Source organism: Apis mellifera, linkage group LG12 (assembly GCF_003254395.2).
Source record: "Apis mellifera strain DH4 linkage group LG12, Amel_HAv3.1, whole genome shotgun sequence".
NCBI lineage: Eukaryota > Metazoa > Arthropoda > Insecta > Hymenoptera > Apidae > Apis > Apis mellifera.
In genome coordinates, this window is record NC_037649.1 from 7,845,447 (window position 1) to 7,873,310 (window position 27,864).

A 27,864-nucleotide genomic window follows, 5' to 3' on the forward strand; every position below is an offset into this window, starting at 1 on the left:
TGCATAGCTAATTTTCTTTAAAAGATTATTTATGAAAGTATTACAAAGTATAAATTCATAATTCATATTTAAATAATTTTTTTTGCAAATACACATTTTTATTTTTATAATTATAGATCTATCAGAAATAACCAATCAAGTTTGGATTCTTTTCGAATGTTTTAAGCTGTAACAGTTATATCGTTTAAGCAAGTTTAATCATTTTGTGACTGTCAATATCAATATTATTTCTATTATATCTAAAAAATATGTATTTGCATATTAGAATATCAAATTTTATATTTGATTTTCGTAAATGAAAAAATTAATTTTCTAAATTGATATTTTTTTTGTACAAATATTAGTTAGAATTGAATATATTTATGTATATATTTATGTATTTTATAAAAATTTTGGTTAATATAATTATATATCAATATTTAAGGTGTTAATTATGCAGAAGATTTTAATGGTGATTACTCTATTATTATTTAATTTTCACGAAGTTATTCCTTTACAATCTCAATCATTTTCTTCTATTGTTATTATGGCAAATTATACAGCATATCAATTTGCCATAAATATTAATGTTGAATATGTATTTTTATACCCTATTAATAATGTAAGTATAAACATTTTTATATAAATTATAGTTTTTATATAACCTTATATAATATTATAAGTTTTATTTTTAGGTAACTTCAATGGAAACTGTAAGAATAGAAGTTGAAAGCAATGCTACAAGTAATCTACCTCTTATAGTAGTTGTTCGCCAGAAAAAAGAATTCTTATCATGGCAAATCCCTCTTATAGTGAAGAGTATGTATTTTAATAATTCAGAATATAATAAAACAAGTAGAACTCTATGTTCAACCAATTATAATCATAATGGACTAAAACAGGAAAAAGAATTTATGATTATTAGTGTATCCACTACTAATCATCAAAATATTTCATTTATACTTAATGTGACAAAAGAACATAATTTTTATTTAAGGTATATATTTTAATAAATATAGATATAGATATAATTTAATAAATATAGATAAGCAATAAAAATTTACTGTTGTATCTTAAAATTGAATTATAAAATAAAATGAAGGAAATTAATAATAATAATTTTATTTTTTTTAGTACTGGAGAAAACAAAACTGTAGAAATTTCTCCATCTCAACCTATTTATTATGGTTATACTTTCTCAGGACAAGTAGAAAGTTCTTCTGTAATTGTTCATGTCAAGTCTGATAGTGATATTTGTATGACTGTTTCAATACAAAATATATCAGTAAGTCTAAATTTTATATCTAATTGTCATATTCATACATGTTATATATATATTTATATAATATAATATATATTTTATACATAATGTCATACTTTATGATCTTTTTTTAGTGTCCTGTGTTTGATTTAGAAAGAAATATTGAATTTTCTGGATATTGGCAAACTGTAATTCGACAGGGTGGTATAACTGTGCCAGTAAATATTTTTTATGTTAAAATGTATCTTTTTAATATATTTTATATAATATATAACTAGTTATTTTAATTAAATTTAATTAAAGTTTAATTATTATCTTTTAGAAAGAAGAATTTCCATTAGGCTTCTTTGTGGTACTTGTAGTAAAAAGTGATGACACTGATTGTTATGGAACTCCTACTATGATTCCTTCACGGAATAAAAAAGTGATATTAACAATAAATGCTAGTATTACCAAAAAAGATTATATTATTGCTTCAGGAATAGTTGTATGTGTTATTTTTAGTTTTTGTATTACCTATGTTGTGAGCACTGTGATATCAAAAGTTAAAAGAAATAGACAAATGAAAGAAGAGATATTAAATCAAGAATCAGAACATATTAATGAACCTATACCAAGTCCTTCAACAGTAGAAGAGGTAAAACAAAAATTTATTTTTTTTTTAAATACTATTTTTTAATCAATTGTATTATCAATTATATTACAGTCAGGACCAGTATCTATAGATGATGATTCTTCACTGGATGAGGATGATATTGATATAATGGAAGATGCTCTTTCTGATAAGGAAATAATACGAACAAAACTTGTACTTTCTGTTTGTGATTTAGCTCGTAAAGATCCAAAAATTCTTAGGCATAAATCTAGATTATATTTATATTATTTGATAACGGTCGCTATTTTTTATACTTTACCTGCAGTACAGCTGTTAATTACATATCAGCATGTACTTCATGTTACTGGCAATCAAGATATGTGTTATTATAATTTTTTATGTGCTCATCCATTTCAAGCATTATCAGATTTTAATCATGTATTTTCAAATATTGGATATATTATGTTAGGTTTCTTATTTATATTTTTAACATCTTTCCGAGAACATAATGAATTTGATAAAGAAAAAAATAAATGTTATGGCATACCACAACATTATGGATTATTTTATGCAATGGGTACTGCACTTATTATGGAAGGAATACTCTCAGGAAGTTATCATGTATGTCCAAATCGAAGTAATTTTCAATTTGGTAAGATAACAATTATTTTATATTAAAATATTGCGATTTTTTTGTATTATTAATGACAAAGATTAATCATTTAGATTCAAGTTTTATGTACATCATAACAGTATTATGCATGATTAAAATTTATCAAACTCGTCACCCTGATATAAATGCTCGGGCATCAGTTACATTTGCAATGTTGGCATTCATTATTTTCATAAACTTGATGGGAGTTTTGAATGGCTCAATATATTTTTGGATTTTATTTACAATCACACATCTATTAACTTGTCTTTTTATGACTATTCAAATTTATTATATGGGACGATGGAAATTTAGAGCTTTGTTAACAAGAGTACTACAGGTAATTTTATATATTTAATGAATCTAATATTTTTCATTTTGACCTGATTATTTGTTAGGCACAATTTATCACTAATTTTATAATTTTCTAGAATTGTAAACATGACGCCCGTTCTGGAATTAGATATTTATTTCGACCTTTGTATATAGGACGCTTTTTTATGCTTGTTATAGCAAATTTATGGAACATTGCTCTTGCAGTAATTGGAAATATATATCAAGAAAAAAATTTTGCCACGTTTCTATTAGCCATATTAATGTCTAATTTAATTTTATATACTACTTTTTATATTATTATGAAGGTACATATATATATATATATATTATTCATATATATATATATATACATATATGAATAATTATATCTATATTTATCATTCTTATATTATGAATTAATATATTTTTAACATTTCAGATTTGTCACAAAGAACGAATTCTACTTCAACCATGTATTTATATTGTTTTATCAATTGTATTTTGGGCCGCTGCTTTATATTTTTTTATAAACAAAACCATTTCATGGGAACTTACTTCAGCTCAATCACGTCATTATAATAAACCCTGCGAACTCTTACACTTTTTTGATAGTCATGACATTTGGCATTTTCTATCTGCTTTAGCAATGTTTTTTTCATTTATGGTACTGCTTACTTTAGATGATGATTTAATTGATGTACATCGAAGTCAGATACCAGTCTTTTAAGGATAATGACATAAACGAAGAGAATATTGAGAATTTTTTTTATGTCTCTAACGATATGACTGCATGTAATATACATTTGAACTTGATATCAATGAATTAAAAATAGTATAAAATATATGTGTATAAAGATCATTTAGTAACTATTTTATATTAAATGCCTTATTTTTGTTAAATATTCAAGTTCATAAAATTTTTTATTATCTATCCCTTTATTTATATTAAATTATTCCTAGAGAGTAAAGAATTTTTGATATTTTTTTATCACGATTGAAAAAATAGTACTTAATACTTTAAAATTACTTATAGAGTTGTTTCTTTTTTTATCGACAAACATGAAAAATATCGATGTACACATTAGTCGTTCGATAAAAATAAACGTAATGAACAAACTTTTTCCTAAAAAGAAATATATATATATATATATATATATATGTGTATATATGTATATATAAATATATGCATATATTATATATATATACATATATACATATATACAATAATTATATATATTTTTATATAACACATATATATATATATATATGCATAATATATATATATATGTATATATGAAGTGTAATTTCTACATTCATGAATATACTTATTATAAACAAAGGGCACATTTTGCCATGGTTTAGGAGATGGCAGTGATACTGTCTGACACACGATAGCATCACCATTGAACTTTAATAAGACACAAGTTCTTTTACTTTCTATCATCACGTAACGCTATCGATAGAAACAATTATTAACTTTCCAAAAATTATACTACTCCCGTACAATTTGCTATTAACAAGAATAACGAGTGTCTGTACAATTAATTCTAATACATACTACATACAGCAGGTACGCAAATAGACAAGAGTTTCTTTTTAATTCAAAGAAACATTAGGATGAACCACTTGAATCATTATGATGCTCCTGTGCAGTCATTTCTATTTGTGACAAAGTTCTTTGTAATTCCGTGCGTTCTGCTGGATGTAGTCTGTGCGCAATTTCTAAAATTGCATTTAATCTCACTTCTGGACAAGCTTCTAAAGCTTCTTTGATTCGAGAAACGATTGCATCTTGTTTAACACAAGTGATATTACGTGAAACAACACTATTTTCATCTTGTCGTTGATTTTCCAACCAATTCGTCGCTACTTCATCTTGATCCCATAAATATGATTCCGTGGCACCTTTATCCTCTATGAACCATCTACGCAACATCGCACCTACTTGTCTAAAATCAACATCTAAATTTCGTTGCGTTGAAAGAACTTCCTCTTTTATTTCATCCTCTAAAAGTCTTCTTCTAAGTCGCCAGTAAAGTAATCTTCGTGCTTTTCGCCATGGAATAATATCATGAATGACATTTTTTTCGTACATTCTTTCTGGTGTGTCGTGAAGATCCGCGAAATGAATTGCAACTTGATGATACATAGGTTCTAAAGTTTGTTCTCTCTTACGTATTTGACTTTCGATTTCTTTTCGTTCTTCAGGTGAATTTACATTGGATAAGTTTTCCTAAAAATAATAAATAATAAATAAAATAATAATTTTATAATAAATATCATTAATAAAATGATTTTAGCATTATATGTCATATATCATTTATAAATAATAAGTAAAAATAATATTTATAGATATTTATATATAATGATATTTATAGTTACTTTAAGTTTTTGTATTACTGTATCAATCCTATGCATAGTTTTAATTAAATCTTTATTTCTAAATTTTATTTCTACTATTCCACTAGGTTCCAAAACTCCAGCTCGACTTGTATTGTCAGCAAACATTTCCATGTAACGAGGATTTATTGTTGGATCAACAACTGCCCAAGCACCACCTCTTAATTCACCATTTGGTGGAATATATATAAATATTGGTTTAGTATATTTTCTTAATCCATCCACAATGTAAGCACCAAATTTGATAATTTGTTCATACATATCTATAAAAAATATGTCGTTAATAATTTCATTAAAAAATAATAAAAATAATTATTAAGAATGAATAATGAAAACCTTTCATTCCACCAGAAAATCCTCTCCAATTAGCAAAGATAAAAAGTGGAAGTTCTTCTTTTCCAAAATCTTGAATAGCTTGTGCAGTTTTATATGCACTATCAGGAAACCATACTTGTCCTGCTTGAGAGATTGTTTTAGCTTCTGAATCGAGATTAGCAGGATCAGCGGGTAAATGCAATTCAACAGTTCTTGTTTCTACTGCAATGACACCACAAGGAATTCCTCCTAATCTAGCTCGTCCAGTTACCACAGTTTGAGCCCAAGGTCTCATTATTTCCTATAAATATTATATTATTAACACTTTATTAATAGAAAATATTACGATTATTTTATCAAATAATTAATATAAAATAAAATATACCTGCCAAGAGCCACGATCAAAAAATCCACTCTCCCAATAATTTGTACCATTTTGTATTCTACCTTCAAGCATTAATCTTGGATCATAAGCTGTCTTTGTAGGAACATAAGTAATCTCTCTATCAATAGGATCAGGAAGAAGTGATGATAATATAGGAAGAGGCGCTCCTTTATATTTCGGACAATAACTTAACCATCTTAAAGCAGTGGCAATACCCTCTATATCTCTTACATCAGTTGCATGTGATATTCCATTATTATGCATGATTTGTATACCACCTAATTGATTGTTACTAGCATATACTTCACGACCTAATACAACATTTAATGCTTTATATCCGGTTAAAATGATATGAGAATTTTCTATTTGAATCACTCTTTGCCCAAGACGTAATAAATAAGAACCGATACCAATAGCACGACAAGAAACAATAGAAATTGTAACTATTTCATCATAAGCTTTTGACGTTTCTCCAGCAATCATACCAGCATATTTCAAATTTTCTACACCAAGACCATCCTCTTTACCGATAATATCAGTAATTTTGTAACGAGATTCTCCCTTATCTTCAATCAACGAAGTTTTTACTGAATTAAATGGTGCTAAGCGTGCGTAATCATCTGGAGTTAGATATATATATTTGAATCCTTTTTCTGGTTCATCATCATCCTCCCAAGCGATTCTGAATAATCCTTTTACTTCTTCTGCTAAACCAATACGAGCTCCAGAATTTGCGGAAAAATATATTCGAGGAATTCCAAGTTGTCTAGCTCTTTCAGATGCTTTGAAAAATACTAAATCTTCCTTTGGGCCAAAAGAACCAATTAAATGTGTTAAATCGTTCGCAATTAATATAATGTCTCTTCCAGTTATAGGATATTCTGGTGTATAAAGTCTTAATCTCCAAGCGACCATACCGATATTATTCTCACCAGGAAGACGTTTCTGTTCTACTAAATTTTCACCCTCTAATACTAATTCCACGCAATCCATTACAGTATTCGGAATCGTTATATCAGATTGTTCTCTTTCTTCTATGTATTTATGCCATAGTTTCTCGGTTTGTTGTCTAAACATGTCTGGTAAATCATATACATATGTTGTACCAGCACTTTGTGCTTGAAATCGTTTTGCTTGAAGATAATCTTTGGTTAGATATGGCGTAGAAATCGGTAAACCATGCATAGGTCCAGGTCTCCAAGTACCATTTGCTTTTGCAGAAGGATAAGATTCAAAACGAATGATACCAGTCTTTGGATCAGTTATTTCTGTGTAAAGGTGTAAATCTATACTATATCCGCTATCATTAGCAATACATAAACGTATAATAGATGTTGGTTTTCCTGGTGCTGGACGAATCGTCATTTTAATCTCAGCATGACGGACTCGTAATTTCCATAATCTTGGACCATATCTCAATACCATACTTGTTACACTTTCTTCTATTCTTGCTGGATCCATAATAACTGTAGGTACAAAGTTCAGAAAAATATGATTGCATTCCGTACGTTTTGCAAGAGGATGTGAAAATGCAACTTCTAATTCATCCATAGCTTCTAATAAAACACGTTCACCTTCATTATGGAGATAATCAAAACTAGCTTCTTTTGTGATAAGATCAGAATGTCTTATAATAGAACGAATAAAGAAACGATAATCTGTAACTTGTTGTCCTTTAGCAACTTTTGCTTGACCAAGATACAGATGCATTTTTTGATTCGAAGTTGGTAAAGCTTCAAGATCATAAGTTCTCATTCTATTTAATTCTAATTGAAAAGCGCAACCAGGTTCAAGATGTCGATAAATTTTATCTTCAACAAAACCATCTCTTTGACGAAATGTAAAGAATTTAGGAAATTGTCTTTTCTTTAAAGCAGCGAACGTGATTCTCTTTATACCTCGCAAGATTAATTCTTCTTTATTTGTAGCACACCAATCTCCAAAAATTTTTGCCATTATAGCATCATCGTGATTTTCCTTTTCTTGGACGGCAATACTTAAAATATGTACCGGTTCTGTTGGTCGTTCACCAACTTCCACTGGACCAGCAGTTTCTGCAGTACTTAGAGATACATTTATAGATGTGCTATGTCTCGATTCGCTTCCAGCTGCATCTACTGCTTCTAAAACTTTGGCTGAAACTGTGGTAACCGAAGATAAATCTTCTAAGAGATCGAAAACTTCGTCAGAATATCGAACGAATTGATCCATGTCTTGGAAAGCTGCCATAGCTCCAATTCTATGATTAACTGAAGATTGATTCTGTATATTGGGATGATTATTAGGTAATAAGAATTGGAAATGTACAAGTGGTACTTCACCTGATAGTTCTAAATGTTGTAAACACGTTAACTCATAACTGATATAAGCTCTGCGAACATAAACTTCTAAAGCAGCATTACAAACTGCACGATTGGAATGATAAAAGAAATCGTGTAAAATATCGAAAATAGATGTTTCAGAAAGAATCAATTTTTGTAAATTTTCTGGATGGAAATCATGGCCGTACATATCTACTGCTGACAAAAATATAGATTCCATTTGATTATGTCTTAATTCATATGCAGGTTGGTGAGCAGCGATTAGAATTTGTCTTGCACGTAATGCCACACGACTATGCTCTGTACGATTCAAACTCGTTAATTCTGTCAATGTACTCGACAATTCATCCGTGAGGCCAGGTTCATTTGCCCAAAGATGATCAATGAGCATTGTTACTAAAACATTCTTCTTTGTGACTTGATTGTGACTAAAGATCATAGCTGTTACTGTTGCTACATCATCTTTGTACTGTTCTATTAAAGCTGAAACACATTTATCATAATGCCCTTGTTGGAACTGGCTTTCAACTGTATAATATTGTCGAAGAAGTTCGTGAACAGCAGTTTTCATTCTTCCACGTATTCCATTTCTATATCTTTGTACTAATTGTACTATAGCTTGAGTAGTTAAAAAAAATACGTCACGTTCAGATCGCTTTGAAAGAGTTGCTGCATGTCCATCAATTACAGCAGCAATTTGTTGACTAGGAAATTGAGCTAAAACAGAAGTTATATTTCTTTCATATAACGACATTAATTTTCTGATTTTCTTCTCGACAGAAATCGGAATTCTTCCTGATATTGTTGCGATTACTTCTTGTAGTTCAAGTAGAGGTAAGCTAGGATCACGAAGTGAATTCATAAATTTCTCAAGAAGTTCTCGTACTCGAGGTAAATGATATGGATCTGGCAAACAATATCCTGCTAAAGTGTTTTCTAAAGCGATTCTATATTTAGCATGTAAATGATTTAATTTTTCCGGTATTGCTGGTGCTGCAGTTTCTGGGAATTGACCAGTATAATCTTGGGCTTTTGTTACCAAAGACGGATCGTCCAACTCTAATTGAGCAATCAAAGTACCAGCCTCAAGAATAGCACCCGGTCTTTTAACATAGAAGACACGACCAGCTTCGCTCGCTGTTATTGTCATTACCATTTTCATAACTTCAATTTCTGCATAGGCTTGTCCAGCATTCACATGTCCACCATCTTCCACCAAATAACTGATCAATTTTCCGGCTGATGGTGATCTTAATAAAGAAGGATCGTTATCCTTTTCAAAGATGCAAGTTTGATTTCCAATGATAATTCTATAACGATCAACTTCTTCCCTCATATAAGTAGTAAAACTTGCACCATCTAAAGAAAGCAGCAATCCTCCATCTGACAGTCGATGTACTTCTACTTCTTTGTAGGAACCGTTCATAACAAGAAAATAACTATTAGGACCTGACTTAGCAGTCTGTACTTTATATTTATATCCATCGTTAATAAGTTCAACCTGAAAGATTTTATTATTTTTAAGATTTCATAATATTTATGAAAAAATCAAATTACATTAAATTATTAAATTAACAATATAAAACTTAATATAAAAACTACTTACATCGATAATATTATCTAAATCATTACTAGCTTGTATTTGTCCTTTTTCCAATGCTGTTTGAAATCCAGTGAAAGCGGCCGTGATTGTCCTATCAGCGATATGAAGCGCGCCACATGTTACGGCTAATAATACATCCGGTTTATCACTTCTAACGCGTTCGGCAATCAATAAATCAAGCCAAGCAGTGTCTATATTGTTTTGTTGAAAAGATTCAGTTTCTAATAATGTGATCAAATATTCGACAGTGGTTCTGAAATCACCCCTAATACTCAATTCTTTTAAAGCTATGACTAAATTTTCTCGGGCCTGGTTACGATCCTCTCCCCAAGAAAAACAATGACCAAACTGAGAATCTGCGAATTCGTGAAGACCTCCAGAAGCTCCTACCGAGAAATAACCCCAAACATTTTTTGAAGACCGAAAATTCAATTCTTGAACGGTACCCGAACTTGGTTTAAAACCTAAATATATAATTATTATAATAGAATTTCTTAAGTTGATCAAAAATAAAACAATTTTTTAATGAAATTCAATTTATTACCTTCATCAGGATTTTCACTAGTAATTCTTGCTGCTATCACATGACCCCATGGTTGAGGTTTATGTCGTGGTTGATCGAAATCAATGACGCTATCTCCCCATGGACTTTCACCATAAAGAAGACGAATGTCTTTAATATGATGTAAGGGCAATCCCATAGCAATCTGAAGTTGAGCCGCAGGTAAATTAACATCAGATACCATTTCAGTACATGGATGTTCTACTTGAAGACGTGGATTCAATTCCAAAAAGTAATACCGTCCAGAAGTGTCGTAAAGATATTCGACAGTACCCGCACTGACATATCCAACCATTTTGGCTAATCTTACAGCAGCCTATTATAAAACAACATATGAAAAAGAAAATTTTTCGTTTATCGATTAGTTTATATTTTTATAATTCACAAATATAATTTGTAATTACTTTTTCCATTTCTTCAAAGACTTCAGGTTTAGCAATTACGGCTGGTGCCTCTTCGATAATTTTTTGATGTCTTCTCTGAATAGAACAATCACGACCGAACAACGATATCGCATTTCCATAATTATCAGCTAGTAATTGAACCTCTAAATGACGTGCACATTTTGCTAATTTCATAATGAATATCGGAGATCCAGGTATCTCAGTTTGTACCTGCCTGAGAAAATCGTCAAGGGTTATTAATGTAATGTCCACAATATTTTGTTACATACACGATTCATTTTTATAAAACTATTAATAGAGTTTTTCTAAATCTAACAATTTTATCCTTACCTAAATAACGTAGGTAATTCTTCAGCGTTTTCAACTTTTCTTATACCTTTGCCACCACCTCCTTCGCTAGCTTTTACCATTATAGGAAAGCCTATTTTATTGGCTGCTGCCAAGCATTCCTCTACCGTTGAAACGCATCCTTTTTTGAAAAGTTCTGAAGATATTTTTATCTTCTTCCCACTATATTGCGCCGTCAATTCTGAACCTGACCAGGGAAGTGTAGGTACATCTGCAGTTTGTGCTACAATACTAGATGCAATTTTATCTCCAAGAGCCCACATTGCTCTTTCGGATGGTCCTAAAAAATATAATGTATAATTCATCTTTTCCTTTTTTTTTTTTTTATTTAAAATTTATCGATAAAAATATCTTCTCAACTAAAATTTACCAATGAAACACATGTTATTTTTATGAAGCAATTCTGGCAACTTTGGATTTTCTGATGCATGACCCCATCCTGCCCATACAGCCTGGACTTGCGTACGTATAGCGATGTCTACGATCAGCTCGACGTTTGCATAATTATTGTTGTTGGTTCCACCTGGTACAGGTACGTATTGGTCTGCCATTTTGATGTATTCTGCGTTCGCTTTCAAATCTTCCGGAGTTACCATTACAACAAAGCGCACAGCGCGTTCGTTCTTGAACATTTCGTAGGACCATCGACGGATCGAACGCATACATTTTACTGCTGCTATTCCATTGTTGGCAATCAAAACCTATAATTGATATTTAACCATTATATTAATTACTAATAATAAATTTGATTTCTATATTGATGTTATTTTTTCTAATTTAATATTGAAATATTATATGATACATTCTCATCTAAAATATAAGAGATTATTGAAGGAATAATTTTTTTTTTAATAATTGTCTTTCTCTTTCTTTTTTTTGTTTAATTCAAATTGATTAATAGAATATTCGATTTATCGGTTTATTTTGGAGAAATTATTATATCATACATAAAATAAAATCAATTTATGATTTAAAATTTATATTAAATTTATAGAAAATGTATTCTTTTTTATTATATTGAAATATATATAAATACGAATCGTCAACTTCATTACACGCAGATAGAAATAATAATTGTTCTATCTAATAAAAATCTAATAAAAAAATTGTTGATAAAGAAAAAATATAATAATTAAATAATAGAAAATTTAGTTAAAAAACAAATAAATGGAATCCAAATTATAACGAATCTAATTTACTATGACGAGAAATATTTTAAATTAAAATTATTTAACCGAGGCAAATATTACGATAAGACTATCCTATTTGCGGAAAAAAAAAAAACTCTCAAGGACATATCAAAGATGGAATAACGTGTGTTTTACATTGGTATTGCGCCAGAGTATCGCGGATAGTAGGCATAGTAATCTGTATAACTCAAGATCATTCAAGGTCGTTCGAGGTCAACTACGAAGGTCGTTTAGCGATTGTTATAACAGAGGTTCGTGCGGATATACTCGTGCGGAACAATACAAACAACTACACATTGAATGACCTCCTTTCGTAATTGCTTTCTAACACACAAATATTCAAAAATTTTTAAAAATTATATAATGCAATTGGTATAAATACGGTGAATATAATTTAATAATAATATAAAAATCATTTTCGATAAAATAATGTATAAATAATATATGTGAAGAAAAAAAAAAGAACGGACAATTATTTTTTAAAATTCAACAAGTATGGAATAAAAAAAAGAAAAATATTACTGAAAATCGATATTACTTTGTTAATGACTCTTGTACCGCCGAAACGATGAACAAATTCTTCAGGTGTGGCAATGGTAAAGTCCTTTTCATGTAGCCGGCTTTGCGTCTGGATCATCACCGTACCCTGCGACATACTGGGCCTATAAAATCAAACAAAAAACGCACACATTATTTCACTAAATACATTCTTATTATTAACAACTGAAATTTTTCGTTTCCAAATAATTCTTTAATTATCTTCCAATAATGTTCATCGTATGTATATATATATATATATTTAAAGTTTTTACCATTGTTTTCCTATCCTTCATTAAAATAATCATTAGGCAGGTGTGTTTTCTTTTATAATGCTTGTTTTACAACTATTAGTCAAATTTGACGAATGAATTATGGAAAAAAAAAAAATAAATAAAAGAAAAGAAAATTTGAGAAATCGGGTCAAATTTTTCCCTAGAATTTTCAAAGTAATTTTATCATTAGCGGGGCAATATGTGAATGACACCGGAGAAAGTAACCAAACCGTTAATTTAAGCGGCTCACGCAATGCCATTCCTTCGTAACGCTTTCGGAACCTTCTATGTATCTCGCCTAGATACGTTTTTCTTATATTTATGCCGCGTCTACATTAACCAAAATTCTTTATGATTCGACAATTCGTTTATATATATACGGATTATAAACGAAAAAAACGATCTTCGTTTTTCGATATTTATATATTTGAAACGATTCGCGAATAATTTATCAATTATAAAATAATCAGAAATAAAATAAGAAAATTTTAGAATTTGTTGTTTAAAAAATAAATTCAAAATTTGATTGATAGATTTTCTGACAAAAAACGATATATATTCTTTTTTCGTTGACAAACTTGTTGCTACCAAAAGATAAACGAATCGATCGGGAATATTAGTGTGTGAACGCAGTATCTCTTTTCTTCCTTTTTCATTTCTCTTCTTCATCCGCTACACGTGTACTCAAAGATAAACGCATCGGCCACGAGAGGCTAAGAATTCAAAGCTTAAAAGAATTATATAATTATTCTATAATAATTTACTATCGATATTTTTATATCGATAAAAATCGTTGTTTTTATCATAAATAAATTATGCATAATATTTTAAAGATATACAATAAAATGGTTTTTATATAATACTTTTATATTTTTTATATCTTTAGGTGATATAAACAAAATGAAATTAATAAAAAATATGAATAAAACAAGATATTTTTTTTTTTTTATTTATATTCGTTAATTTTAAACACTCGAATCACCGCGAAACACGATATTTTGTTCACGACATTCGAATTTCATTTTAAAGATTCCACTAACATTCCACAGAATTTTGCTGACATATAATATTTTTTTCTCTGTGAATTTTTGATTCGCTTATCAATTTATATCCTTGAAAGGTAAAAATTGCTTTAAAAGTAAAAATTTTATCGCATCATTGTTACGTTGAAAATTCTATTTCTTTTGGGTTTTGCAATTTTGTTAATTCTTATTCATATTTTACAATTATTAGTAATTTTTTATTCATAATTATTTAGATGGATATCGTATCGATAGATTTGTAAAAAATAGATAATTCCAATACGAATATTATTAATATTTACAATGCACTTTTCTTAATTAATATTTTAATTAAATAAAAAAAATCTATTTATATGATAAAGTAATTGAAATTAATAAAGATTTTTTTTGATAATGAATTGATCGATTGATAATGAAAAACATCGATAATGAAAATTGCAACTGTTGTGATATCAAAAATCATATTTAAAATCTAAATTGAAGATCTCTATTAATTTTGAAAGATTTTACTTTAATAATTATTATTAATTTTAATGATTTAAATACAAGCAAAGTCAAATTACGTTAAATTACACGACGATTGCTTTTCTATATCCGGTAAAGCGGCTGGTTCCTTCGACGTTTCCGGTGTGGCGGCCGATTCCTTCAATACTTCCTCATGCATTTTCGATGTACCAGCCATCAAGTTGTCCGATCTTTTCCATATCGGGTCTTTCTCTGTATTTTCAGCCAAAATGAATCTTTTTAATCGTCTCATTTCGTGACTCGATCTTTTTCGCGCCAAAAACATTAATACACTTTACATTATTAATACGTGGTATCTGAACGATTTACACAAAAACACCCGTTTATACATTCTTCATTACCTTCGATCAAACTTGGAATTCCAAAATTTTTTTCAAAGATTTTATTCCTATATTTCCTTGAAGTTTCATTCCTTAATAATTCTCTATTCGTTTCCCTCTCTTTTCAACTTACGAACGAACTAGTTTTCCCTTCTCCGAAACTATTTCGCACCGTGATTTAATTATTCCACGAGGAAAGTCGAAGAAAACTTTGTTTCCGGTCTGAATACCGGTTCACAAGGACAGTAAAAGTTGATTTCTTCTTTTTAAACACATTGATCTCTTTTCATCCAATGAAGAAACGCATCTTACGAGTTGTATCGGTGGAAGAAAAACAGACAATTATTTTCCAAGAGATTAGTGATTTATCAAGAACTCGTAAACTTCTGGTTTCCACGAAAGGTAAAATCACTGATAAGAGATACACGTGCTCTCGTAAACACTACCTTTTGGTACGCACGATACATTTCAGTTTTTTGATCACATTATCGATCAGCATCGTTCAATTCAACTCAACAATATCACGATAGAAAATTTTTTTCTCGCACTATCACTTTATAGAAAAATTTTTTCTTTTTCTTTCTTTTCTTTTTTTTGCTTTTCGTAAATATATACTTATGACATAGATCCATTAATTTGTTCAATTACAATATTTATTCACACCAATTGATCGTCAATTATTAGAAATTCACTTACTTAGCTCGTGTACTTACTTCGAGTACTCGTGTCGAATTAAAATTAACTTGAATTATATCGATCGATATTTATTTATTCTTCCGATTAATCTTTCGTAAATTGCACAGATTATTATTATTATCTTCAATATGATGAAAGCATCCATGGAAAAAGTGATTGAATTGCATTTTCTTCAAAATGTATATTATTATTCGATTAAACGGGAAAAAGATAAGCTTGATAAGTTCACAATGTCGATGTTTAAACGATTTTACGATGTTTCCACGATGTTCCAAAAGTAATCCAAAAGCGTTTGAAAATATAGAGCATGCAAATTTTCTACTCTACGAGTTATTAACTTTACCGTACCGGATCCTGAAATGAAAAGTCTTCCATCACTGTGTACCACTCTGTTTACCTTATTTTAAGCGTATTTTTTTTAATGATCACAATTATAAGTATATAATTATATAGAATACATAGAATTTGACACAGATTTAACGAGCCGTATCAACGAAATCGAAGAACGGTAGTATGTGGTTTTGAAGCAACTTGAATATACTTGTCCAACATTCTAAGAAGTCTCATGGTCACTGACAACCATCATCGTACGGTATATACCTTTCATCCAATCCAGTGTTTCCCCTACCTTGCAATGCGTTAGATACACTCGAGGAAGTAACTCGAGTAAAACGAATTTATTGACCAATTGGAAACGACGGATTTTCAAAGTTGTTCGTTCTTTTTTTTTTTTTCCCCCATTTCGATCAATCTTTCGTGAATTATCTTCGTTCAATTTTTCAAACGAGATATGCACGTACGAGAATGTGTCATTTTTCATAAGACGGTTTTTGAGGTTAAATTCGTCGATTGACGCGGAAGTAGGAAAATACACAGTTCTTTGCGCGCTATATATAAAACATTGAAACTCTATTAGCGATGAAACGATATTGTTTTTAATTATATTTTTGTTAAAAAAAAAACTCGTATCTGTAAATCGGTATATTTTGAAATATATTTCTTTCGTGTGTCGTATTATACAATGTAATATATATATGTATATAATATACGTAACTCCAGCTCATTATGGAATCAAGTTACATGGATTATTTTGTTTCATGCGGTTTCCTTTACGCGGATAAATACGCGATAAATGAAAAAAATCTAGAAAAAGTATTCATAAATAAAACGGAAATTCAAATACGCTCGATAATTCATATATAATCGAGATTAATTTTAATACAAAATAGTAAGTCTTTTTATTCATTCGAAGAATAAATTTACATATAATGTATAAAATGTGATTTAACGATTAAATTTCAATTATTTTTTTTTCTTTTTTTTTACTAAAGAATCGATAAGAAGAATAAAAATTTTAATCGAATCGAAATTTTTGGACCGTCGAAGAATTTATTTGTCGATAAAGTAGTATCAATCTTATTTAAAAACATTGTCATTGTGCAAATGTGAATATATTTAAATCAGGTGATTGATGTTTTTTTTTTTATAAAAGAATTATAATGACTTGTCAAGTAACGCAAAAAAAGCAGCGAATGATTTTTTTTTTATTTCATTGATGCAAAAGCAAATGAAATAAAAAAAAAAAAGGAAAAAAAAAAGAGAATAATTCTTTATCTATTAATTTAGAAAAATTTAGATTGTTTTTTAAAATCGAATTTAATAATCTGCATTTTATTCGTAACAAATATCGAAATTTTTCATTAACGATGAAAACAAGAATAAGAATAAATTATTAAATATTCTACTTTTTTTTTGAAAGTTCGTCACGCGTTATGTAATTTTTTATAACGAATTTCATATTAGCGTTTATCGATGAAAGATTTTCTTATTTAAAATTTAAACCATCAGGATGTGTAAATGTCGTTGAGTTCAAAGTCTTTTATGCTGTAATTGTTATTCATTTCGATTTCTCAGAATATCTTGAAATACATTTATCATTCTCGAAGCATTTTTTTCTTTTTTTTTTTTACACGATAATTAAACAAATATATTTTTGCAAAAATAATGAAAATATTTATATTCACATTGATTATTAATTAAAACTATGTGTTATAATTTATAAATTAGAAAAAAGCTGATCATCAAAATGTATATCGATGTGAAACAAAGTGGAAGAAATGAATCTGTTTAAAATGTTACGAGTTTAAATCATTTTATAATTGGATCCAATGCAATTATAAAATAAATAATTTATAAAATACAACGATTATAATTTCTGTGATTTGTTTCGAGAAGAAAATGATTGGATTATCCAATCATTCCAAATTTCTTTCAATTTCATAAAATTTCAAATTAACATAAGCATGAAAATGATACAAAAGAAAAAAATTTGTGATATAATCTTTTTTTCCAATTTGAATATTTTTTTTTATAACTTTGTAATTTTGAATACTATTAAAATTCAGATATTCATAATTGCCTGAAAAATTTTTACATTTGTGCATTTTTATAATTGTAAAAAACAACAAAATTTTTATGCAAGATATATAAAAAAAAATAATGAAATACTAAAAAAATTACGAAAGCTTCATGTTAAATAAATATTCAATATATTAATGAATTTATAATGAATAAATGAAAATTTATCGATTACAAATTTACCTATATTTCCCTTTTAACTCTAATTCATATTTCTATTAAAGACGTATTTAAAAATCATATAATTGTCAACATTGTGTTATTTCATTCATTCGTAATGAATGAAATACGTTATCGCGAAATATTCGATTTCAAGATCGTGGTAAATAACAAATATCTGTTTTAAAAATAAGAGCGTAAGACTTAATGCTACAATTAACAAGCAATTTAAATAATAATAATTATCCTTCTCATTATGCAACATTTTTCACATCGTCGCCTCCGTTTAAAACGACATAACCTCTAAAAAGAAATTTAACTTATAACATTATAATACGGCTATACCTTCCCTAAAGTTAAAAGTCCTCCAACAATTTTCTCTTCCCATTCACTTTTCTTCCACCTTCCCCCTCCTCTCTCCCCTCCCCAAACTTTCGAACGAATCGAATAAAAATTTACCGATTGAAGATCAATAAGATTTATCGCGTATATGTATGTATAAGCAGCATTAGATACATATGTATATATATATATACCAAAAGAAATCCTCGTGGATCTTCGACCAAAGAATTCTCGATCATCCTGTTTCTCTGTTACTCAATGTCTTTTTAATCTCCCTGTCTTTATTCTTCCCTTCCTCGCATTTTTCTTTTTTTTTTTTCAATTTTAAAAGGGAAACAAAAAAGATAGATAAAAGAAAAAAAAAAAAAAAAGGAAGAAAATAAATCACCTGAGCCGCTTGCGGCGCTCGATCAAGCCTGCCATGGCATTCTGCGTCTCGAAATCGTTTGTTTCGGATGGAAAGGTATCCTCCACTTCCGACTCTTCGGCGGGATCGTTGTCTGGCCCCCCAACCACGAAGCTCACCGGATTTTCCGCCATAGCGTCACCGATGCTGAAGGATTTGTTCTCGTTCTCTGTCGACCTCCTCTCCTCCTCTCCCTCCTCTCTTCTGTTATCGTTACCTTCAAAATTCGATCGATCGTGTGAAGATTGGCCATGTTTCTTTTCTTTTTTTTTCTTTTTTTTTTTTTTTTTAATACAATCCTTTTCCTTTGTTAATCCCATTTGGTTAGCATTCTCTATATATATATGTATATATGATATTTTAAATTCATTGTCGCGTTCTCCCCATAGCAGTTCTCGTTTCCTGGTTTAGCACCAAGGGCCACTCGTTAATTATTTTTAAGTTAGTTTTTTAATTTATCGAATCGAATCGGTTCTTATGCCTTTCCTCGTCGATGCTGAGAAGACTGATTTGGCGGCAAGTGATTTGATCCTCTGAGAATCTTTTCGCAAAATTCCTTATTTGAGTGGCCCTCAATTTCAGCAGGCAAAAGTTCCAAAGTGACGTGACGTCGAAATTATGGTATTTTTCATGCTGCATGCAATTTTTTCCAAGAAAAAAAAAAAAAGAAAAAAAAAAAAGAAAGGAAAAATGTTTCGTTACCAAACAAATCCCTCGTGTTATGATATGAGTCCTCCTTGTCGTTTATAAAAGTATCAAGATCAAGATCGAAAATTTGAATAAGCGGAAAAATGAAATGCAGTTGAACATGCAAATGAATAAATATGAATTTCGTGAGAAGCAATCATATGATATGATTAATTTATAAATATCAGATAAATTTAACGAGATTATTCGTAAAGTTATCATTTTACAAAGTAGTTTTATTTATGTTAATATATATATAATAAACGTATGTAATCTATAAAAGATAAAATAATAAGTAATTTAAATCAGTTCTACGTCTACGTATATCATCGTATATTTTAAAAAAAAATTTATAAATATTTAAAAAAGCTATTGATATCTAATAACGAATTTTAGAGGATAATTATTTAAAAATTATCGTCGATCAATGACGTCAAAAAGACGTCATTAATGCGATTTCTTCTTTTTTCTTTTTTTTTTAATAATTGTAAAAATAACGCATCGATTTATATTTCAGTTTAATTAATTCGGTTAAATTAAGAGACGTTCAGAATAATAATGGATAAACTTTTAAAATCTTATGTTTCAAAAGAGATTCATAAAATACATCGTTTTCTATATTTATTTGAAAAGAATGCACTTTATACCACTTTTTCACTGAATCGTTTAATTTTAAATAAAAGAAATGTTTACAACTTGTTTTATTAACCAACGAGGTTTTGTTCTGTTGAAAGGAAAAATCTCATACGACAAACTCAATCGTCTCTATCTTCCTTTACGAAATTTAAAATTAAACGATGAAAGTAACTTTTTTCTTTTTTCTTTTTTTTTTTTTAACATCACGTAATTACACAATGAAAAGTGATCCAAGCGAGTTAATAACAACGAAAAACACATCAATTTTAAAAAAAAAAAAAATAGCCGCTCTTGTTAAGGCTATTGTGATATTTTCTTTTTTTTTCTTTCGCGTATATGTTTGATCAAAGTTTTAAATCTTCCTCCGGATAAATATAACAACTTGTTAGTTCTCGAATTAGTGACGCGTGAAATCTTTCGAGAAAAATCTACTCTTTCGTAGATGTGATTTTTATACACGACGAAAATACGAGCAACAACGAAGGATGAAAGAACGAAAAACACGTGCGTTTTTTAAGAATGCAAATCTATTCGAGGATAAAAAAAAAAAACTCTCGAGAAAATTACTTTCGACAATTATTTGCCACTAATGAAAACTGCATTGAAAATGAAAGTCGTTGTTGTGGACAGCCATTTGATCGAGCAGTTAATTCATTTTCGCGAGAAATATTATCGAGAGCAAAAATTGACAGAGACGGAGCAATTTTATTCTCAAATCTATCGGCATTCTATTTATATTAGAAAAAGGGATATATCAATCACCAATGATGACGATGACGATGATGATGAACGAGTAATTGTTGGAAGAGCAATAAGCGAGCAGGGAAATCGAAATTCGAAAAGCCTCAGATTTACTCTACTCACCCTCGATTCCTCTAATACCAAATAGCGAGTAAATTGCTCGATAAACGTGAACCACCCACCACTCTTGTTGCAGCCGTTCCAACGTGAAAATGTATCCAACGTGAAAGTATCGGTGCGCTATTGCAGCGAATGCGAAGCCAGCGAGGACAGGGGTAGTGAAAAGAAGAACGACGGAAGGGACACTTCGTGATTCACTTAGTAGATGTTGAACGAGACCTTGAAATTGAATTCCGAATGATCAAGCGGGATCCTTTTCCCGAATTCGCCTTTTTCTTACTACACACTGTTTCGACACGAAACACGAATAAAACATGTCCTCTGTATTACATTGTTATACAACGATAACAAAACTGCTTGTAACGTTTCTATTAACGTTTGTTTGTCGCGAACGCAAAAATGGAGGAATGGAAAATAAAAAAAAAAAAAATGTTACTCGAACCTTGATGATTTTTTAATTAGTGGTTAATCACAATGGAATACAATTTGATATTGGGCAAATAATAATAAAAAAAAAAATTGAACAAATTAACTTTGCTTGCTCAAAAATCATCTGATTAAAATGAATGTATCAGTGAACAACAACAACAGGAAAAGAAATTCTAATTCGTATATAAGTGCGCGTAAGAGAATCACAAATTAAAATTTCAAATTGGAATTTTAAAAGTCACTTAAATATATATAGTATAGTTATTTGTAAAGAATACGAATAAAATTTCTACGTCAATAAGTCAAAATTTTAAATTGTTATTTATCGATAATTTTTGAATGATAATATGAAAGTAGGTTAGATGGAAAATTCTATATGAAAAGTAAGTTATCAAAGTTTGAATAACATTCGAGGTGAATAACGAAGAAATTTTCGAAATAAAAACTTTGTTAGAGAACTTGGTTCAGGGAGAACGCAATAGAGAGTTTAGCTATTGAATTAATGTTGTTCCAACGATTTAGGAAATTCATCAATACCGAGAAAAGTATCCAGAAGACCTCGAAGCATACCAGAAGATACAAATTGATGCCTGGATCTATCTGCGTTCTTCTTGTTGACAATCGTGTTCGCCTTCACTGTTTTTTTTCTTTCTATTTAAATATTATGTTCCTCTTCCTCCTTACTTTTGGTAGGTTTCACACGCGTACACAAAAAGAAAAAAGAAAAAAACAAAACGAAGAGAAAAAGAAAAAAAAAACTAAACGAAGAAAATATAACAATTTAAGGAAATAAAGAAGAAAAAAATTGAGTCGAGGGGGGGAGAAGAACAGAACAGTAATCGTCGCAAAGGTAATAATCAATCTATTATAGTTTTGCCTTTTGTTTGTAATATATGAAATTTCCTTTTAAAGAACACAACATAAGAGTTTATTATATCTTTGTCCTTTTATCTTTTTTATCTTTAATGCGTGATCAAACATCCGTACGACAAAGGCCTCGTCATCATCGCTCTTCTATTACTACACTTCACGACGATGAGCACGAAAGAAGATACGACAACGCACTGACATGCACGCTGTTCTTGCCGATACCGCGCTCTTTTGTGAACACGCGCGACTTTACACGGAGAAAAGGAAATCGGCTGGCGTCAAAATGAAACGAATTGGAGGAGACGCGCGTGGACAAATGACCGAACGAATGGAAGAAAAAGTGAACGAGAGAGAGAAAAAAAAAGGGGGAAAAAAAAAAAAAAAAAAAAAAGAAAGAAAAATAAAACCGGACGATAGGGTTCAGAGGGCATCGATGACACTGTGTGTCTGTTCCACTTTTCATAGCGTAGCTACTACCGATTCGTGCTCGATATCGCATTATGATGCGAACGGTGGAACTTTTTGTTTTGTGATACGGAGCCGCATATATACGATATACGTGTTAAATTTATTTTGTGACATTTTTCTACGTTCGTTTAAGATACTTTTAATTAAAAGTTGAACAAGTCTCTCGTTGAATATTCGTTCGCCATTCAATCGCAATTTTTCTTTTCTTTATCGGAAATTTTCATTTCTATTTTTTTTTATTCGTTTCTCTTTTCGTATTCTTCGGGTATGCTCGATCGACTGGTGTCAAATTTTCACCTACCAAAGATTTCAAGAATTTTTGTTACGTAAGATATTATTATTATTATTATTATTATTATTATTATTATTATGCTATTTTTATTTCAATTTCTTTCGTTTGACAGTAAGTTTTTTTAAAAATTGTTAGTATATTATAATATTATTGATAAAATAATAGGTAATTTTAACGCGTTTCTTTCTTTTCGATTTAGTATTATTTTTATAAAAATTTTTCTTTCGTGTATATATATATATATGTGTATATATTATAATAACTATAAAATAAATAAATAATAACTATAAAATATTATATAATATAATATTAAATTTATTATTCTTGAAAAATAAGGAAATAAATAATTTTATGTCTTACTCACTTCTTATGTCTTTTTCGAATAATTTTATTCTTACATCTCTTTCAACATTATCAATTTCTATCTCAATTTTGTTTATGATTACTACATCAACTATTATAAAAATCTTAAATATTTTTTACAATAAATTAAATGCTTTTCAATTCAATTCAATGCTGTTGTCTTCGAATCATATTCTCTATATCACCTTAATGAATTCCAATCATCATAAACATGTTGATAGCTTCGTAATACAGTGTACAAGAACCGAAGTGGGCATTATTAAAAGAAGGATAGAGGTAAGTGTATCTTTATTCACACATTCTGGTGACGTCCATGAGTGTATGCATACATACAAGTGTAAACACGCGATGTACGCATTACACATATATATGTATGTATATATATATATATGTATATATATATATATATATATACTTGTCAGCGTGTGGAGATATTCTGCATGAATATTGTTATGTAATTGTATATCAAATATAGTATTATTTTACATTACACAATATAAGAAAAAAAAAAATATTTATAATCACTATATGTATAAGAAATTGTTAATTAATTTTCATACAATATCAAATTCAAATAATGATTACTTTCAAGATTAATCTTCAGATATCATTAAAAATATTTATAGTAACATTTTTCTGAAATGATACGTAAAATTAATTTTTTTATCTTTTAAACAATAAAAAGAATATTTTTCATTTTACTTACGATTTTCACCCTATGAATTTATTATACTCGATTTTTATATATTCTTTAATTATAATATTCAATAATATTTTGATTTTCAAATAAAATTTGGAAAATATCCGTGAATCTTTGAAATTGAAAATAATAAGATTTCCGTTCCGTTTTCGATACGTTAATATCTTTTAAGTTTAAAGGTCAACTTTATTTCTTAATTCCACAAAATAAATGCTTTGTTTGAAATTATTATTATTCCTATTATTCCTATTATTATTGAAGATAAATCTTCAATTCGTATTAATTTTATATTATTTATTTGAAAATAAATAATGCGATTTGTTAATAATAGGAAAGAAAGAGATTATTATATCGGTTGAAATGAGAAATGTCTTCACTTCACAGATGTATCATGTGTTTCAAAGAAGATTTCGATTTAATGATGAAAATTTTGACCTGCGTGTTTGATTCGTGACTTTTAGAGAAGAAGAATCGTACGACATTCGACAATCACGAAACTAAACTAGCTGAGAAAATAGGTTACTAGTTATCAGTAATATAGAAATTTATTGTGATAATAGTTAAACATAAATACATATTCCCTTCCTAATTTTTACTATTATTACCAACTACAATAATTTTTAAACGAATATTTTTTTTTCTCGAGTTATTTTTTATTTATTTTGCTTTCGTTTTTATTTTTGTTGTTTATTTTTTATTTTGATTTTTTTATCTTTACACTTTTGTCGAGCTTTTTTTTTTATTCATTGTCATATTATCTCTTGTAATATTCAGTTATATCAATATTAAAAATGGTGAATTAAAATATCGAATAAAATATTAAGAGTAAAATTAAATTAAGAATATTATTTATTTTATTCTTTTTCGAATTGCAAAAAATCATACAAAAAAAAAAAAAAGAAATAATGAAACATAATCATCAAATATGTTGAATAATTAAATTTAATCAATAATATTATTTATATATTCAAGATTGTAAAATGAGTTGGTGATAAGACGTTGCTTATTAACAATAAATATATTTATATTGAGAATACTGTTTAGAGAAACTTTTTATTATTTTTATTTATAATGTAAATAAAAAAAATTCTTTTAATGTTATTTCATATGAATAGAAAGAAAAAAGATTTCTTATTATTTTCGAAACTTATAAAAATATACAATCTATCTAATTGTCATGTTGAAATTGATAAATGCAATGTATTATATGCACTATCAATTTTCTAATTTATTATAAAATTATTAACATAATGATTAACAATAATATACTATTCGAATATCTTTATAAATTTTTGCAAATATTTACACACATTGAGATTATTTAATATGTGTACATTTTAAATTTATAAATTAACCTATTTTCTTTAAAATAATTAATTTCATTTAAATATTTTTGATTTAATATATATTGTTCTCTGATATTAATAATTTTCGAGTTTTATTTTTTTAAAAACAAAATTTATGTATAATTTATTATTCAATCTGTATTGTATAATATACAGGTTATATATATTATGAGAAATTAGAAATATAATTAGTAAAAATTTGATATCGAGTTTAATGTATTTTATGTAACAAAAAGAATGATTATCAGGGTCATCGATCACGTGAATATGAAATTTCATAAAAATGGTACGATTTGTATAATATCGTTCATTGATAAGTACAATATCACTTATTGCATAATTGATGACATCGTTTTATCGTGTTTCTGAGAGTACGCGTTTATATATGTATGTAGCAACATACATTCTTCCTTTTCTGTAATATAATGTATATTAAAACAACTTAATCTATTTGAATTAAGCAGAATATTTTAATAATTTATTCTACGTAGTTGCGTATAAATTCTAAAAATATCTTATATTTTGCAATTTGTTTTGGTTAGCCTACTTTTAAAAATTAAGAAGATTATACGCGACTATTACAAGATTATACGTATATAAGTATACGTATATAAGTATACGAAGCTTTATCGAATATTCTTTAATTTCGTTTTATTCGTTATATTTATTTCTATTTCGTCTAAAGCATAAACCGAGTGAAATATCTTGACAGAATACAAATCTATTTTAATATTTATTTTTAAAATTTGTTTAATTAAATATACACAATTATATATAAATGGAATTTTCTTATTGATGATACGTAATCAAAATTATAGAACAATAGATATAAATGAAAGAATGCAAACAAAAGATATTGTAAAGCTAAAAAACAATTTTTGAGAGTCGTTTCTTTATCGCGGGAAACAATATCAATAGATATAACTTTTTACAAATTACAAAAAACAGATAAATTCAATGATATTTGATAATATAATACATATCTATAAATAGTAAAAAAATTTTTAACCGTAATTAAATATAATTATAAAAATATTACTTTATAAATTTGTTATCAGTTTATGTTAGCTATTAGTGTATTTTAATTTTGTGAAGCACTACATAGCTCTGGAAGTAAATATATATTTTTTTTATTTAATAAACGTATTAATATTAGTATAATTTATTAAAAAAATTACATATATTCAACGGTAACAAATTCTATAGATTTTCACACAAGGCAATCAAAAAATTGACAGACTATTCCGATTGGTTGATTGAGTCAGGCGACGTATGCTGTATTTTGATTGGCTATAAAGCGTAACCAAGTAACACGCGTTATGATGTATACTAAATAGAACTTTAATGCTACTGTACATGGAAATTTCATTTGCGTAATCTTTGGGTAATCTTCAATGAGAAAAATCAAAGCTGATATGAAAATGAAAATAAACTTACCGGTGACGAATCTTTCGCGGTGGAGTAGCACGTTCCTCATTGAGGTTAAGTTCATCTCCGTTCTCTGTCATTCGATATGATTTTGTTCACAATTTGTCACGAAAGAATGTTACACGGCACTGTTTATGCCTGGTTATAATTTGTAAACGACCGAACAATGTCGATCACGGTATAGGAAATTATTGTCACCTTCTAAACATGGATTTTTTTACTTCCGCTAAGGCACGTACACCGTGGAGCAACATAAAGAATTCATATACCGACACTTTTGGTGGTTCCACTGTTGATTTCCACGGTGATTTATTTACCGATAGAGAAAAATCTTTTAGTATTAGATTTTATATCTAGAGGTCAGGTTCTCACAGTACAGTACAGTTTCAAATTAATCTACTCTGTGACTAGGAAAGTAATTGTTTGTGATACGAATTTCTTTGTATATATATAGTTAAAAAAGTAAGTTTATATTTTGATAAATGTAAAAATAATATTTATAAAATGAATAGTTATTACATTTTTTATTTCTTAATTAAATTTTTTTATTCGAATTATTATATAAAATTATAGAATTTTTCTTCATCATTCGAAACGAAACTTTCAAACGAAACTTTTATTGATTTTTTCCTTTTTTTTTTTTGGGTATTTCATTACGATGTTCGAAAAACTTCGTTTAGAAAAGTGAAGTATAATTACATAAATGTCATTATTAAAAAATGATATAAAGTATTATGATATAGATCATAATCTA

General features: G+C 28.3%; 2 protein-coding genes across 12 annotated transcripts; one reads left to right on the forward strand and one right to left on the reverse strand.

The window, feature by feature from the left end:
- The first annotated feature begins 168 nt into the window (after positions 1–168).
- Positions 169–3,661, forward strand: LOC411699 (SID1 transmembrane family member 1). 2 transcript variants are annotated; one of them, XM_006565173.3, is made up of 9 exons: positions 169–601; positions 675–976; positions 1,114–1,264; positions 1,375–1,458; positions 1,563–1,877; positions 1,947–2,487; positions 2,562–2,827; positions 2,919–3,128; positions 3,242–3,661. In XM_006565173.3, exons 1-9 carry the CDS (start codon positions 434–436, stop codon positions 3,527–3,529), a joined length of 2,325 nt encoding a protein of 774 aa, XP_006565236.1. In that variant the 5' UTR covers positions 169–433; the 3' UTR covers positions 3,530–3,661. The 2 variants fall into 2 exon arrangements, with proteins under 2 accessions (XP_006565236.1, XP_006565237.1); XM_006565174.3 differs by having other exon boundaries at positions 463–601; positions 675–798; positions 3,242–3,529.
- Positions 3,662–4,196: 535 nt separating this feature from the next.
- LOC552286 (acetyl-CoA carboxylase) lies at positions 4,197–27,376 on the reverse strand. Of its 10 annotated transcripts, none has more exons than XM_006565175.3 (13): positions 27,120–27,376; positions 21,218–21,433; positions 19,013–19,247; positions 12,869–12,992; positions 11,511–11,841; positions 11,123–11,420; positions 10,793–11,006; positions 10,371–10,704; positions 9,830–10,290; positions 5,903–9,724; positions 5,539–5,818; positions 5,185–5,465; positions 4,197–5,035 (listed from the first exon to the last, which is right to left on the reverse strand). In XM_006565175.3, the coding sequence occupies exons 1-13, from the start codon at positions 27,172–27,174 to the stop codon at positions 4,415–4,417; spliced, it is 7,272 nt and encodes a 2,423-aa protein (XP_006565238.1). In that variant the 5' UTR covers positions 27,175–27,376; the 3' UTR covers positions 4,197–4,414. The 10 variants fall into 10 exon arrangements, with proteins under 10 accessions (XP_006565238.1, XP_006565239.1, XP_016770919.1 ...); XM_006565176.3 differs by lacking the exon at positions 27,120–27,376 and adding an exon at positions 22,181–22,844 and having other exon boundaries at positions 4,415–5,035; XM_016915430.2 differs by lacking the exon at positions 27,120–27,376 and adding an exon at positions 22,214–22,842 and having other exon boundaries at positions 4,415–5,035; positions 21,277–21,433.
- Between the last annotated feature and the right edge of the window lie 488 nt (positions 27,377–27,864).